This window comes from Phyllobates terribilis, unplaced genomic scaffold (assembly GCF_046119375.1).
Source record: "Phyllobates terribilis strain yellow unplaced genomic scaffold, ASM4611937v1 Scaffold_9__5_contigs__length_417890890, whole genome shotgun sequence".
Taxonomy (NCBI): Eukaryota; Metazoa; Chordata; class Amphibia; order Anura; family Dendrobatidae; genus Phyllobates; species Phyllobates terribilis.
This window is the reverse complement of record NW_027362769.1, coordinates 330,341,948-330,359,336: the sequence shown is the minus strand read 5'-3', so window position 1 is coordinate 330,359,336 and position 17,389 is coordinate 330,341,948. Positions and strand designations below refer to the sequence as shown.

General features: G+C 44.7%; 1 protein-coding gene across 2 annotated transcripts in view; it reads right to left on the bottom strand.

Annotated features, from left to right (window-relative positions):
- DNAH3 (dynein axonemal heavy chain 3) overlaps positions 1-17,389 on the bottom strand; it is a 487,274-nt gene that overhangs the window by 64,152 nt on the left and 405,733 nt on the right. For both annotated transcript variants that reach the window (XM_073647962.1, XM_073647963.1), the window contains exons 42-46: positions 16,428-16,722; positions 14,300-14,479; positions 6,391-6,514; positions 3,181-3,337; positions 1,810-1,953 (exon numbers count right to left, since the gene is read on the bottom strand). In XM_073647962.1, the coding sequence (XP_073504063.1) occupies positions 1,810-1,953; positions 3,181-3,337; positions 6,391-6,514; positions 14,300-14,479; positions 16,428-16,722 (900 nt within the window). The remainder of the gene's footprint in view (positions 1-1,809; positions 1,954-3,180; positions 3,338-6,390; positions 6,515-14,299; positions 14,480-16,427; positions 16,723-17,389) is intronic.

The following is a 17,389-nucleotide window of genomic DNA, read 5'->3' as shown; positions in this document are numbered from 1 at the left end:
ATCATTCATTAAAAACTGCTATTGTTATTGTGAAGTTGTAATTGTATTAACGTATATTATAATGAAACGTCAGTAATCCATATCTGCTTTCTAAACTTTGAACCTATTAATATGCAAATTGTCTAAATCCTATTTCATTTTTTCCTGGCTTTTTAACGACAAAGAGAATGACTAAAGTCTTTGTTTAGTAAAAAGCACACAATATATCACTAAAGGAATTGCCCACTATTAAAAAATATTATCTACAATTACTTTGTGTTTAAAAAAAAAAATGAGTTGCTAACGTTTCCAAGGACGATAAAATTAATTAAGTAATGAAATCCCCCCCCAACCCCATCCCAGTAAACTAGAAAATTATTCACAATGTGCTCTTGAGGACCCAACATGTCCATGTATTAAACAGCACAGTGGGCAGAGTGTAATGCTTCATTTCAACTAAGGTGGCGCTGCAGGAAGATTAAGCAGTTGTTGCCAGGTTGATCTATAGATTAGAGATGATCACTTGAGGATCTAAGCAAGAGAAGGTCCTGTGATTAGCTCATTTCTGGAGTGGGAGTCTTCTAACAAAAATTAATTGTAGAAATCAGTTTAAATCAATATACAAAGTGGGACATTTGTCTAAAATCTGTACATATATTTCTAAATGGCAATCTATGGCTAATTTAAAGAAGCAATCCATTTTTTAGTATCCCTGCACCCACCCACCACCTATTGCTTATAAATCTCTGCACTTCTTACTCCCATTGACGTCAAAATAATTTTCTTCTTTACAGACTCCATCTTAAACTTCCAATTTCACTCCGTTTCTTTCTCCTCTGTGCTCTGCTATCAATCTCATGAAACTTCAGCACAGCATCAAATGACCACCTAGAGACAGTGCCAACTCTATATGCTGTGGTAGCAGCAGATACTGTAAATGAGCTAGGATATTACCAGTATACAGTTAGAAGACTGAGTTGTGATCTCCTCCATTATAACTGTGTGACACTAGCTGTGTAATCATCATCATAAACTGTGATAGTTGCTCTCCCCCACTTCTCCCGTGGAGAAAGTATTTGGTACATTACATGCAATTTCATCATTCAAGAGCTTTTGGTAACTGAGATGATGACCCCTTGAAGGGAATATAAAGCCATGTCATTTTCATAGGATCCCCATGTGGTCACAGGATTTAACTAAATGGAAGTGTACAATGAATTTTCAGCTACAATAGAAATACTACATATCATATTACTACTTGAATTACTAGTGAAAAAAAGGAGTGCTACTTTAAACCTTATTTTTTTTATATTAATTCACTTTTACAAAAAGCTGGGTATGAAGGCAGCAAGATGTCAAGTCAAGTGTGTTTTGATTCCTACTGAACCTCTTGGTTCCTTCCCTCCCAAATATCTTTTATAGAGCAACCAAACGAATAATACAAATGGGTAAATGCAGCTTGGCTACAATCAAGCTCTGGCTGTTAGCATTAGTAATCAGATTTTTCTAAAAGTAAACTTAGAGAATCTGTTGAAAGAATAAACATTTAAAGGAAGTTTCTCAAGAAGACAACCCATTCCATATGCTCTATTAGAAGATATACATGACAGAGGGCCTTCTCCAGCTTTGGATCCCCACTTATATCAGTTAGTTAATTAAGCATGGTTCCCGCTCTGGCAATCTCAGCCTATCCATGCATTACAAGGTCAGTCACTTATATGAATGACTGGAATGTTGCCTTCATCAATCATGGTACTATCAGAACTCCAGTAGGTGACACCACAATTCTGACCAGTCCTCCATACAACAGAGGAAATCATAGGACCGCACCTTGTCAACACTCTGCTTAAAGCAATTAGAAGTTGTCTCTTTGACCATATGGAAGAAAGTCTGCCTGTCGTCAGGATCAATCAAGCGGTCATAAAATACACGGTAAACCTCATGTATCCAAAGTCGGATTAATTTATCATTGTCCTGAAAAAAAAAAGAGAACAAATATAAGAATGAATTCTGGATTACTAGTTCACAATGTAGGAAACCAATGGCAAAGTACTGATTCTGTAGTTGCACTTTCTTTTCTTTGTCTCCTATATGCTACTGACCCACCAAATGAAGATTGTCCCCCCCCTCAGGATCATGTAAGGATATGTACACCACTCTCCAAAATGTTTCTTCTTCTCCTCTTTATCACCACGGATCATCTCAACCTAAGGTATTATCTCCAACCTCCAAGGTATCATCCTCCCCTACTAAGATAACACTTCACCAAACCCACCATCTTTTGCATCTTTTCTTTCTCCTACCATCAGGTTCTAAACCACAGTACCTCTCCTCCTCCACATCTTATCCCCCATTTAGGTATCAGCACTCCTACTACCCTCCACGCAAGGTCTCACCTCTCTCGAACTATCACCCCCTCCCTTTCCAATAAACAATATCCCCCCTCTCCAGTATCATCTCCCTCTCCTTCCTAGTTATAAGCACTCTACCCGTTGATACCTGCCAGGTATCACCTCTCCTTCCTCTTTCCTCCACCGAGCTGCAATGTTTCTCCCTCCACTCAGGTATTATCTATTCCTTTCCCCCAAGTATCATGTCCTCTACTATAACCCCTCTCCAGTATCATCTCTCTTCCTCCTTGAGTGTTACTTCCCCTCTCCACTATCATTGCTCTCTCATTATCACCTCCCCCAGATATCAATCCCTTAATTTAATTACACCTTCTTTCACCACTCATAGAAAACAACTGTGTTACCCAGATAGACAACATAGCCTCTCTTTACACTTGCAGCAGAAGCTCTCAGCAGTACAGACAGGCAGCTCCTGCTGCAAGTGCAATGCTGCAAGTGTAAAGATAGGATATAGTGCCATCCTAGGTAAGACAGTTGCTTTCTATGGCAAGAGGTGTTAGGCAGACTCTCTATTGGCAGCACTGGCGCCCCACCATGGATTTCCCCACATATAGCTAGCGCTGTTTTAGCATTTCCCACAATGTTCATGGATACTTGCCATTAAAAAAGGCAAATCAGTCAACACATCTAAGCCTAAATCTAAAATTATATAGCCTTTTACTTTCTCTTGCACCGCGCTTCCATGAGATATGAATAGCAGTGGGGATTTAAAACATTTTTGAAGGGAATCACTGGTTCAAACATATATAGTATATCTATACAAAACCATAAAATATTAATTCTAAGTCACCTGTAGATGAGTGTGAGGACACAGCAGCACTCCTCGCACAACCCGGGAGAAGTCTCGTAAGTTAAAAACATAATGAGATTTGGAAGGAGTCGGCAGGAAATTTTCAACAGCTGCCTTGTAAATGGCCATTGTGGCTTGTATCATAAGTTTTCCCGATCTGAAACACGACCCATAAAATTATTCTTCCAAATCACCAATACAGTAAATTCCACTTTTAAATAATAATAATAATAATAATAATAGATGACAATACTACCAATAATAATAATAATATAAATGATAATAATAATTGATGACAATAATACCAATAATAATAATAAAATAAATAATAATAGTAATAATAATATAATTGATGACAATACTACTGGTAATATTAATATAATTACTACTACTACTAATAATAATATATTGATGACAATACTACTGATAATATTAACATAATTATCAATAACTAGATGGTGGCCCGATTCTAACGCATCGGGTATTCTAGAAAATGTCTCCCGACGGTGGCGTACTTATTTTAAATCTGCCGCCAATTGGCCGGAGACCTTGTTTAAATTTGGCGCCACAATTGCAGATTGGTCGCGTCGGCCGGCCACGAGCAATAAGCAGAGCGGTGTTTAAATTTGGCGCCGATATTGCTGATTGGCCGCGGCCGTCGGCTGCGACCAATCATCGAACCGTGTTAATGAGGACCGGGGAGCATCCACCTGCCTTATAATGCCCCATGCAGGATGTCACTCCCCCCCATATAATGCCCCATGCAGGATGTCACATCCCCCCCTCCCTTATAATGCCCCATGCAGGATGTCACATACCCCCCTCCCTTATAATGCCCCATGCAGGATGTCACTCCCCCCATATAATGCCCCATGCAGGATGTCACATCCCCCCCTCCCTTATAATGCCCCATGAAGGATGTCACATCCCCCCCTTTCACTCCCCCCCCACCATATAATGCCCCATGCAGGATGTCACATCCCCCCCTCCGTTATAATGCCCCATGTAGGATGTCACATCCCCCTCTCCTTTATAATGCCCCATGCAGGATGTCACTCCCCCCCACCATATAATGCCCCATGCAGGATATCACCCCCCCTCCCTTATAATGCTCCATGCAGGATGTCACATCCCCCCCTCCCTTATAATGGCCCATGCAGGATGTCACCCCCCCACCATATAATGCCCCATGCAGGATGTCACATCCCCCCCTCCCTTATAATGCCCCATGCAGGATGTCACATCCCCCCCCCCCCCCCTTCCTTATAATGTCCCATGCAGGAAGTCACATCCCCCCTATATAAATGGCCCATGCAGGAAGTCACATCCCCCCCCATAGTGCCCCATGCAGGATGTCACACCCCCCTCGCTTATAATGCCCCCTCCACGATGTCACACACCCCCACCCCACCATTTAATGCCCTATGCCCCCATACAATAAAAAAAAAAATCCAATACTCACCTCACTTCTCACCTGCTGGTGCTGCCGCTGCTCCGGACTCCTCACGCGCGCCGGCATCTTCCCGCTCTGCGCTGTGACCGCTCAGGAGAGCGCCCCCTGATCTGAGACGTCACAGAGCTGCAGCGGAAGAGACAGGAGCTGCTGCGGAGGCACGGGGAGGGGTAAGTATTGTGCCGGGTGCTGATCTCCCGACGGTAGCCGCATGGAGGTCAGCGGCGCCTCCGGTCGGGGGACTTATGCTGCGAGCAGCCGGCTGCATCGCCGCTGACCTCCATGTGACAGATGAGCCGCTAACGGCCGCCATCTTTTTCTGAAGTTCCGCGTCGCTGATTGGCCCCAGCCGGACCAATCAGCGACGCGGGATTTCCTGGACAGAAGGACAGACAGACAGACAGACGGGATAGGACAATTATATATATTAGATAATAATAATAATTGTAAACTATTCAATTCCAGCTGAGTAATTGTATCCGCATAGACCAGTGTTTCCCAAACCCCATCCTCACGGACCCCCACAAGTCATGTTTTCAGGATCTCCTTAGTATTAGCACTTTTTACATCCGGCCACCAGGGGTGATAATGATGATCAGCAGAGGTGATGTGTGTCAGACCCCTTCTCTTTCACAGATAAATCATTAATATATAAGTAGTTGACAATCCCTTTGACATATGGTTTCAAAAGTTTACTGGTCCAACCACTAAAGAAATGAATAGAGAGAGAAGTGCACATGTGTGACCACTTTTCCCCAAATGGTTATGGCGGCTATTAGCTGTTTCACCAAGAGGGATAGCGACTGAGGACCCCAAATAGCTGTGGGACGGAGGTAGAAACATATTCTGTGCATGTCGACTGGGCTCACAATTTAATTTTTTATCTCAGACATATGCACGTACTCTGGAGTTAATTTCGTAGGAAGACTAGAAGTCAATGTCAATCACTGATTAAGACCAACCAGGTGACTATTAAAGGGTTTTTCCCATGAACAAAGTTCATTTTAATCAATATTTCAATCAATAGATCTTGGAATAATAATAATTTCCACAATTGGATGTGTTTAAATAAAATGTTCCTGTGCTGAGATAATCTTATAAATGTGCCCCTGCTGTGTACTGTGTAATGGCTGTGTCTGACCATACAGGAACATGGTCTGATCATACCACATTTCCTGGGCAGGGGAGGAAGCAAAAGAGTATACAGACATTACAGCAGGGGATCACAGCTGATTCTTTCTTTGAAGTAAAATATTGCTTAAAAACAGGCAGGGAAATGCTTTACTCACAAAACGAATCAGCTGTGATCCCCTGCTGTAATGTCTGTATACTCCTCCCCCCACCCTCCCTGTCCAGGAGATGTGGTATGATCAGACCATGTTTCTGTACGGTCAGACACAGCCATTACACAGTACACAGCAGGGGCACATTTATAAGATTATCTCAGCACAGGAACATTTTTTTTAAACACATCCAATTGTGGAAATTATTATTATTCCAAGATCTATTGATTAAAATCAACTTTTGCTCTTGGGACAAAACCTTTAAGCATAAAAAGAGTAGGGATTGAAATGACTAAACAACAAGTTATACTGACACTTTTCTCCATAAAACTCATATAAAGTAAGTATGTATGAAAAGATGCAATATAACTTGTATTTTATTCATTAAATCCTTTCCCTTTCTACGCTTAGGAGTCCAGCGGGCGGTTCTTTTTTACGCTGTAGAACATGAAGCATACTCTTCATAACAAATACCTGAGAAAGGAAATATCAAATCCTTTGCCGAAGTGCCAGTCTGCTATGGAGCAAAATATTTTTGTCAATGTTTCATCATCAAAGGCGTTGATAGAAACTATATTCAAGTGCCGAGTGAAGCGACCTGCAAAAAAAGGATGCAACGTCACAGACAATAAAGAATAAAAAGAGAATAGTAAGGGAGGGATCTGTTCATATGTCAATAATGTAGAAAGCAGAGTATAAAAATGCTCCGTCCGCAGCACTCATGCCGAGACCACCTATACAAGGAGTACACTATAGGAAACACAACACGTGAATAATGGTTTTCCGCCACCCTGACAATGCCCTTGGGGTTAATAGTCAGCGCGCAGTATATGAATACAGTAAATGCTCCTGATTCTTGCACAGTCATTTATCGCTCATCAAATAACTATTCAGTTCTACGGGGAAACTTCCGCCAAAGTGGAAATAAGGTTTGAACAGTCGGAGGTCACGGAGTGAATCATCTGCAGTCTCGTCCATTACGCGGCTTGTCGAGAGTCACTTCTGCTGCGCTGCTGTTTACAGCTTTCATGGTTTTTTATCGGAAATAACAGATATTTTTGAGGCCGATTGACTCCGCTCACTGCTCAGTTCAGTCATACACATCATACATATTAATCTGATCATAACAAGAGGCGAAGATGAAAGAGGATACTCCAATAAAAGCTGTAGAAGGAGGAATATTACTGGTATACAGGTTCAGGGCCTGGCGAAGGCACCAGATCATGCCTGGTAATCATGCCTGGTAATCATGCTCTAGCATGGGATAATTTCATTTATGCTGGACCATTAAACATTAATAATAAAGGATATGAACTTATGTGCAGAACTCACACTCTTATTTCACATAATAATGATCTAGTTCTGTACATGATTCGCTTTACAGGGAATCTCTTCAGGTTTTTGCCATGTAATCTGAGCTCAATGTAGGGGGAGAGACCCTGATTCCGACGATGTTTCACTTACTAGGCTACTTGCTGCAGTTTTGATAAAATCGCTGTCTTATCTGCTGCAGATCTAGCAGTCCTCTGAATGCTGAGCTCTGTATAATCCCGCCCACACCCGATTGGCAGCTTTCTGTGCACACTGTGCATAGGCAGAAAGCTGCTAATCAGTGGTAGGGGTGGGGTTATGCAGAGCTCATGAATATGGAGGACTACATGGCAGCAGGCTTACTAGTCTTCTAGTAATAATCTCCTACTAATAAAACAGTGATTTTATAAAAACTACACTAAGCAGCCCAGTAAGTGACACATTGCTGAAATCAGGGTCTCTATATTATGCTGCTCTCAGAATAGGTGGCAAAAACCTGGTTACAGATTCCGTTTCAATAAAAGGATTTATGCATGTTGAAAAATGGTTGCTAAATATTTATTAATTCCTTGATGCTTATATAGCTCCAACATACTCTGCATCATTGTACTGAGGTTAGCACTCTACATATCAGAGCCTGTCCTCAACTGGGCTCACGATTTAATTTTCACATTGCCCACACCTGTTACTTGCCACAGGTCAGTTTGATCGAGCATCACATGCTTGAAACAAAGTTGTTTACCCACATTTTTGGAAAGATGACAACAATTTTATCCTGCCCATTTTTGTTTTTTTGTTTTTGTGAAATGATGTCCAATTTGCCTTTTTTTTTCTCTGTTTTTTTGTGCTGTTCCAATTCAGTTTTTCTTTTTTAATAAATTTGCAAAAATTTCTACATTTCTGTTTTTTTCAGTCAAGATGGGGTGCAGAGTGTACTTTAATGAGAAAAATAATGAACTTTTTAGAATTTACCAAATGGCTGCAATGAAACAAAGAGTGAAAAATGTAAAGGGGTCTGAATACTTTCCGTACCCACTGTATATATACACTGCTCAAAAAAATAAAGGGAACACTCAAATAACACATCCTAGATCTGAATGAATGAAATATTCTCATAGAATACTTTGTTCTGTATAAAGTTGAATGTGCTGACAACAAAATCACACAAAAATCATCAATGGAAATCAAATTTATTAACCAATGGAGGCCTGGATTTGGAGTCACCCAAAAAATTAAAGTGGAAAAACACACTACAGGCTGATCCAACTTTGATGTAATGTCCTTAAAACAAGTCAAACTGAGCCTCAGTATTGTGTGTGGCCTCCACGTACCTGTATGACCTCCCTACAACGCCTGGGCATGCTCCTGATGAGGTTGTGGATGGTCTCCTGTGGGATCTCCTCCCAGACCTGGACTAAAGCATCCACCAACTCCTGGACAGTCTGTGGTGCAACGTGAGGTTGGTGGATGGAGCAAGACATGATGTCCCAGATGTGCTCAATCAGATTCAGGTCTGGGGAACGGGCGGGCCAGTCCATAGCTTCAATGTCTCCATCTTGCAGGAACTGCTGACACACTCCAGCCACATGAGGTCTGGCATTGTCCTGCATTAGGAGGAACCCAGGGCCAACCGCACCAGCATATGGTCTCACAAGGGGTCTGAGGATCTCATCTCGGTACCTAATGGTAGTCAGGCTACCTCTGGAAAGCACATGGAGGGCTGTGCGGCCCTCCATAGAAATGCCACCCCACACCATTACTGACCCACTGACTCTGTCACGTCTGTCACATGTTCTCAGTGTGAACCTGCTTTCATCTGTGAAGAGCACAGGGCGCCAGTGGTTGTGGCGCCCCTGAGGGTTCAGTCGCCACAGAGGTACTGCACCTCACCCAGAGGTGTGGTGTCTCCTTCTCTCAGGTAAGATGAGAGTGCGGCTCGGAACCCCAACACCTGCATCCAACACTACATTGCTCCAGGCCGGCTGGAGGGGCAAAATGTATGTGTGGCACCCCAGGGGTCTGGTTACCACAGTAATAGAAATATTATGTCTGAGAGCAAGTGGGAGGTTTCTCTGGTCAGGAGCCCTAAGCATGCAACACGGCCCACCCAGACCTGGGAGGGGAAGAATCTGCCCTTATAAACTGGGTCTGGGGCGGGATTAGGTGAGACAGAGCCTGCAGAACAAGCAGAGCAGTCAGAGCCTGGAGTGTAGTTCCAGACACAGGGAGAGTTACAACAGGAGCTCTGTAGGAGCAGGAGCGAGTGCCAGAGGCTGGAAGCTAGAAAGCTCGCCTTGGCTGAAGACACTAAACCCGGACACGGAGTCCGAGGCTGTGGGGACATCCAGGTCCAGCAGCAGAATCCAACCGGCAGGGGATTCCATGTCCTCTGGCCTTAGAAGCCCGGAGGCACGGTCACAAGCAAGGGACCAGCACCGCCATCGTGAAGCGGAGGCTAACGGAAGGCCCCAAGTCACCGGCCATACGGGTGAGCACCACACGATATACTCAGGGACGTGGGCTACTTCTACCCGCATAGAGCAAGGTAGCCAGGAAAGAGTGCAGATAGTCGGGGAGGCCTACAACTCCACCTGGCCAGGGGAGATCCTGCTTGCTCACAGACTGACCAGGCCCCTACTGCTAACCAGTACTCCCGGGAGGGTCTGCTTTATACCATCAGTAAAGACCCTGAACTGCACCACACGTCTCTGTGTTTCATCGCCGCACCAGCACCATTACCACTGGGACGCTCACACCATCACTCCCATCATCCACACTAGCTGCCCTGAGGCAATACTTCTCCCGTGGGGAGTTATCCCATACTCAGCTGCGCAAACAACATCAGCCTGTAACATACCTGGCGGCGTCCTTGCATGGTGGTCCATCTCCCACTGTGCAAGAGGGCGCACTTGATCTCCTGTCCAGAATGTCTCTCTGGCTTCCCTCCATGCTGTCTGTTTGTGTCTGTTTCTGCTGCTTAAGGGCGGCGCCCGATCACTTCCTGCCTTTTGTACCTGCTGTGGGTCACACCCCTTGTGCGTCCTCAGCCTATTGCTGTCTGTCACTTGGTATATAGCTCAGCAGCTCCCTTCTATCCCTGCCTGAGCATAGTGTTTCCTTCAGTGTGTGCTTGCACTCTGAAGGTGCCAGGTCCCGTCTCTTGTCTCCTGCTTTTTGTATCAGTTCCCGTGTCTGAACTGAGTCCTGTATGTCTCCTGCTTTGCGGTATCAGCTCCCGTGTCTGAACTGTGTCCTGTATGTCTCCTGCTTTGCGGTATCAGCTCCCGTGTCTGAACTGAGTCCTGTATGTCTCCTGCTTTGCGGTATCAGCTCCTGTGTCTGAACTGAGTCCTTTCTGTGTTCTCTTGTCTGTCCTGTCTGAACACGCTCCTAGCCTGTTTCTCCTGCTTTCTAGGGGCCGATTACCTAGACCCGTTCCTGTATCTTGTCTGACCTGTCTGAACTCGCTCCTAGCCTGTTCCTCTCGCCTTCTAGTGGCCGATTTCCTAGACCCGCTCCTGTGTCTGGTCTGTCCTGTCTGAACACGCTCCTTGCCTGTTCGTTCCGCCTTTTAGTGGCCGATTTCCTAGACCCGTTCCTGTATCTTGTCTGACCTGTCTGAACTCGCTCCTAGCCTGTTCCTCTCGCCTTCTAGTGGCCGATTTCCTAGACCCGCTCCTGTGTCTGGTCTGTCCTGTCTGAACACGCTCCTTGCCTGTTCGTTCCGCCTCTCTGGGGGCCGTATTCCCAGACCCGCTCCTGTATCCCTCTGCAGTGTCGGTCTCCTCCGTACACTCAGTTCCAGTCTGAACTCTCTCCTGTCCTTTACCTGTTTTGCCTCTATGTCCGTTCCCTTCCTTTTTCTGCAGAGTCTGAACTCGTACCTAACTCCTGCTTGTTGTCTCTGCAAGTACTGTGTGAGTATCTGGCTCTGTCTTTCCCTTCCTGTCTGTTCCGTGTGAACAGAGCCCTGTCCTCCCTGCTCAGCCTTGTCTGCACTCTAGCTGTGCTTGCCTGTAACCCTCTGCCTGTATTGTTCCTGAGTCCCGGTGTGTACTGGGTCCTATCCCGCCTGTGTTCCTACCTGCTAGTGCCTCCCTGTCTGCACTCTAACTGTGCTTGTCTTTACCCCCCTGCCTGCATACCCGCCTGCCTGCATACCAGTCGTGCCTGCCTATACCCACCAGTCTGTGTGCCAGCCTACCAGCCTGTTCCTGTATTCCCCTGTGTGGGTCAACAGCCGTGTCCGGGGTCTGTCCTGGAGTAGCACCTGGTCCCTCTGCTCGGTTCCTCCTTGGTGCACTGGCGTCGTATGCCGTCGTGCGACCCTGGTCGGATCGGGTGAATACCTAGTCACGCCCCTCCAGGCATTCACTCTCCGGCACGGTCCAGTGGAATCACTACCAATCACACGCACACGCCGCTTAGCCCGGGCGTGTGCATAACACAGCCTCAGCGGTCGGCAGCGCAGCGGCGGTCCCCACTGACCGCAATCCACGGGTGGCGTAGTCGGACATTGTTATTACTTAAGACCCGCCACTGGTTTGACCGCCCTGGGCACGGACCGGGTCACCGCCACGGAGAACTACAAACCCCAGCGATCTGGCTCCGGGTATCCCCCTGCACAGCACAGGCCCAGGGGGCGCGTCATATGCACAGTGCTGAGACCTGTCCCTGGCTGGAGTGGGGGGGGAACCCAAAGGTAGGGGGAGCCAGTAGTGGGTGTGTGTGGAGGAAGCAGTTTAGGGGAGCACTTTTACAGTAGGTATATAAAGGGAAGCCATCTTAGGTGGCAGGAGGGTCAGTCAGTGAGAGGAGTGAGAGAGGACAGTCGGTCCGGGAGCAGAGTCTCTTTAGGAGCTCTGCTCCACAAGTAGGGCCCAGTCCTAGAGGCCCAGGAGGGGAGCAGAGGAGTAGGCTCCGTTCTGTTAAAGGGATCCTAGGGGGTACGGCGAGTGTGGGACGGCACCCGTGCGCCCCGAATCTGTCAGAAGACAGAGGGATCGTATGCCGCAAGAAGGGGACCGGCCCCTGGACCAGTCGTGTAACTTCAAGTCTCGGCTGGAAAAACCGGAGGCTTCTGGCTTATATAGTCCAGTTGCCAAAGCCTCATTCTAATCTCCGTGAGGGTCAAGCAGGTCCAGGAACTCCAGTTAGACAGGAGGGACTTCAGAGCACCCGAGCGGGATTGAGAGTGGGGAAGCGCAGGGCAGGAGGGAGAAAGACCCAGTGTGAAAACAGTCTAGAGAGGAACACAAGAAAGCGGGGATCCGTCAGGTGCTCCTAAACTACCTGAGGAAGAGCTGAACCGCGACGTGGGAGGCTGTAAGCTGGACAGTGCAACCTGAGGAACTTAACAACTGTGAGTAAAGACTCGGATGACTGCACCGCACTGCCTCCGTCCATTATTTCAGCTGCGCCATCTTCCCCCTGCACTACAACGCCCAGCGCAACCAACAATATCTACACTGCCCTTGAGCTAGCTCTTCCTGTGGAGAGCCACACCATCCCTGCTGCAGTAACATCAGCTTCAGAGGACTGCTCCACAGCGGCGGCTCCCTTTGGCCGCATTCCACAGGTGGTGTCACAAACTATTCCAAAAACCCTCTTTTCTTTTTGGTTGACCACCCTGGGCCATGGACCGGGCCAGCCACTGTGATATATTCCCCCCACAGGCATCTATAGGCCCGGACGCCGAGTACCGCATTGCCCCGGGGGCGCGTCATGGTGACTTTGCCAATCCTGGTGTTCTGTGGCAAATGCCAAGCGTCCTGTACGGTGTAGGACTGTGAGCACAACCCCCATCTGTGGACGTTGGGCCCTCATACCACCCTCATGGAGTCGGTTTCTAACAGTTTGTGCAGACACATGCACATTTGTGGCCTGCTGGAGGTCATTTTGCAGGGCTCTGGCAGTGCTCATCTTGTTCCTCCTTGCACAAAGGTGGAGGTCCTGCTGCTGGGTTGTTGCCCTCCTACGGCCCCCTCCACGTCTCCTGGTGTACTGGCCTGTCTCCTGGTAGCGCCTCCAGCGTCTGGACACTACGCTGACAGACCCAGCAAACCTTCTTGCCACAGCTCGCATTGATGTGCCATCCTGGATGAGCTGCACTACCTGAGCAACTTCTGTGGGTTGTAAAGTCCGTCTCATGCTACCACGAATGTGAGAGCACAACCAACATTCAAAAGTGACCAAAACATCAGCCAAAAAGCACTGGTACTGAGATATGGTCTGTGGTCCCCACCTGCAGAACCACTCCTTTATTGACGGTGTCTTGATAATTGCCAATAATTTCCATCTATTGTCTATTCCATTTGCACAGCAGCATGTGAAATTGATTGTCAATCAGTGTTGCTTCCTAAGTGGACAGTTTGATTTCACAGACGTTTGATTTACTTGGAGTTATATTCCGTTGTTTAAGTGTTCCCTTTATTTTTTTGAGCAGTGTATATAGTCATAATCCTCTGGATGAATCTGATATACCAACAATGTTGAGAAACCTAAGAACGTCACTTATCTTCCCAGCTGCTTTGTATAGAGGGGCAGGCGGGAAAATATATAGAATATACAGAGTTTATAACTGTGCTAGAACCCAACACAGGGAAGTTTATGATGTATTGCTTCTGTATGTATATATATATGGTTTTATTCTTGCCTACTATTGATTGCCATTCTCAACCACATTGTCTCTACTTCACAAAACTCTACTCCCTGTTCATTGGTTCTTCAATATATGCCAATCTAATTTATCGCTACTCTCATAATATTACTGAATAATCAACAATCATTATGTTTTACTTCCAGAATATGTTATCACTCGGCGCAATATAAGGCCTTATAAATCTTGAAAAGCAGCCGTAAACTTGGCAATGAAGGCCATATTAATGAATATGTGCAGTGAAATATTACCTCTGGCCAATGAAATATTACAGATATTTACATCGTGGTGAAAGGAATCTTTTTTATTTTAAAAATAATTAATTACATAAGATGTGAAAGGATTTATCCTTAAAGGAGACACGCTTTGTTTTCTATATAATACATATTAGCTGTAAAAATTTTTATTTCTTACCAGTAATGTCATTCCTCCCACCTCCAGGGGGCCCCATAGCGGACAAAAATAAGACATCGACGATATCTAGCCGTGAGGTGTCCTTTCTGTCGTACCAGTGTCCATGGTCTATGCACTGTCTCAACAGTTCAATTGGCGGCTGAGCTCCATAAATTTCTTTTGCTGGCATGTTCAGATCATCTATAGACAAAATAATGAGACGCCATATCTTAGAAATGTAGCATAGTTCTCCTTATTAGCCATATCGCTTACCCCATGTGCAGGGCATTGCAGTAGCTTAGGAATCCATGGTTATGACCACTGTCAACTAACTGTCACTATAAGAGTGGACATAACCATGGACACCTAAGCTTCTGCAATGCCCAGCACATGGGGCAAGCGATATAGCTAATCAGGAGAACTATAGTACATTTCTAATTGGAGGTATTTGCTAATATTATAATATTACATATTGGGATAGGATATTGGAGATGAGAATACCCCTTTAATGCAATTTCACTATGTTCACAAATGCATTTTTGACTTTTATGATAATTTCATTTTTACCTAAGGTTGCATTTTAGTGGTAGCAAAGCTGAAAAATTAAAGAAACTGTCACCTGCAAAACGCTAACAAAACCACTTATTCAAGTACGTAGGGGAGTTTGCCCATATAAAAAATCATGCCTTTAGTATAGCTTCTAGGTGTTTAGTTGGCATAACAAAATATATTTATGGATGGAAGAAGTGGTCATGAAGGTCTGGGCCTAAAGGAAAGCGTAATGACTACAATCAACGAGAACGCCACCAGTGAAGTACTGATATCTGCCATTATACGTATGTTCACTGTATGGTGGTACTATCAGTCTTAAAAACTGTAGTAGTTTCTGTTAATGATCAGTATGGTGGTGTTAACACTGCCGTATATGTTGGTGATATGTAGTTATGGTCAGGCGCTATTATTTGTCTTTTATATTGCAGTATGGTGGAAATATAGGTCTTGTTACAGTCAAGTTTGGTAATGATCAGTATGGGGACATTCTGTCACTATGTGGTTGTTATTATGTGCTCATAGGGTGGCGGTAATATTTACCCATCTACAGCGGTATTATTACTAATATTGGTCTTGCAGTAAATCTTGATTTCCATTTCCTGTTATTTTTCTTTCATATTCTAGTATGATGGAAATATTGGTCTTGGTACAGTCATGTTCAGTAATGATCAGTATGGGGACATTCCGTCACTATCTGGTTGTTATTATGTAGACATAGTGAGGCAGTACTATTTACCCATCTACAGTGGTATTATTAATAATATTGGTCTTGCAGTAAATCTTGATTTCCATTTCCTGTTATTTGTCTTTTATATTCTAGTATGATGGAAATATCGGTCTTGGTACAGTCATGTTCGGTAATGATCAGTATGGGGACATTCCATCACTATATGGTTGTTATAGTCATAGGGCGGCAGTACTATTTACCCATCTACAGTGGTATTAGTAATATTGGTCTTGCAGTAAATCTTGATTTCCATAGTCAGACAGTCAGATTTGTAATGCAGACCCCCTTCCGGGGGCTCTATGGCCCTGTCAGATGAATTTCAGCCCCAGTCTGGTCTCGTCTATCGTACAGTAACCTGTGAGTCAAGCAGGAAAGGTAGGGGGTGATAAGCGATTACTGACGTGAGGCCTAAGAGACACTTACCAGCATGATCAAAAATTACATTAAAATTAATTTCTTGAGCAATGCTACCGCTATGAAGGCCACCCTATGTTTCTTTGTACTATTCCGAATTTTGAACCTAATTCTATGAAAAAAAAAATGTTCTCCATCCATTTCAACATAATAAATGAAAAGAAAATGATATCGGTGTGGCTCAGTGGGCAAGGGCAAGCAAGTCTTCTACTCTTTTTAAGGTGAGCACCTCCAACATTACTGCGACGAGTGTAATTTTCTATATATAAAATGAATAAAAATGGCTTTCTTCTTTAAGATCTCATTGGGTAAATTTGATGTCTTTAATAATCATTTTAATGTAACTTAATTTTAAAAAGGAATAAAAAGAGCAATCTGTGCCAACAATGAATATTCCTAGAGGGGGTCGTTTAATATTTAATACTTATTTAATCAATCGCTGGAAAAACGTCTTACCCACGAACACAACAGCTTTCTTTCCGACAGGCGGTCCGTACAAGCCCTTTCTTCTGCGATCTAGCTTAGAGAATATGATATCCTGGGTCTGGTTTGCAGAGGTTCTGGCTGAGAAGTTGATGCAGTTGGCAATATATCCATCTTTTGGAAGCTTTATTAAGAAGCTGTTGGTAATTGCAGATTTCCCTGTTCCCGTTGGTCCCACAAACAGCAAAGGAACAGAATGTTGTACATATAGATTTAGGAAGTAGGTCTGTCTGGCAGTTTCCATGGTGGGTATGATAAGATCAGATACCTAGGAAATCAGAAGCATATTTGGGTCTGTCTTCGGCCACTTTCACACACAGATTTTCTCCAGTTTTGTTGGCGTTCCTCAGCCAATGCACAGGAATGGAGTCAGAAAGGCTGATACATATCACTCCTGCCTAAAGAAAACTGCATCAAAATCTATCTGCGGTCACACCCAACATATAGGTGAAATTTTTGTGTTTTTTGTGGGTGCAATTTTTTTGGTTACTAGAATTTAGTGGGCAGATGTTTTCTATCAAACTAAGTGTTTATGTTTCTTGCAGGATTTTTGCGCTTTTCCCCCAAATGATCCATAGACCTTAAATTTAATACAAATTGCAAAAAGCACCAAATGCCTGTATGATGAGTGTTGAAAGTTTTTGGAGCAGTTTTTCTGGTGTTTTTATGTTATTTAGACTCAAAAAACACAGGAGACCTTTAATAGGGAAATCCAGCCAAACAGAGGTAAAGTTATGGCACTCTGCCATAAACAAACGCCAGTGAATCAGGGGTCTCATGGAAATTGCAATAAAGGGGTTGTCTAGGTTTGAGGGCAAAGTCTGCAGTCATTCTATGTGACTGCAAACTATTTCTGAGTGTGTGCTGTCATGATTCCTCTGTCGTCACGCAAGGTATGGGAAAGACTTAGTGCAACACAGAGGGAAGAGGGAAAG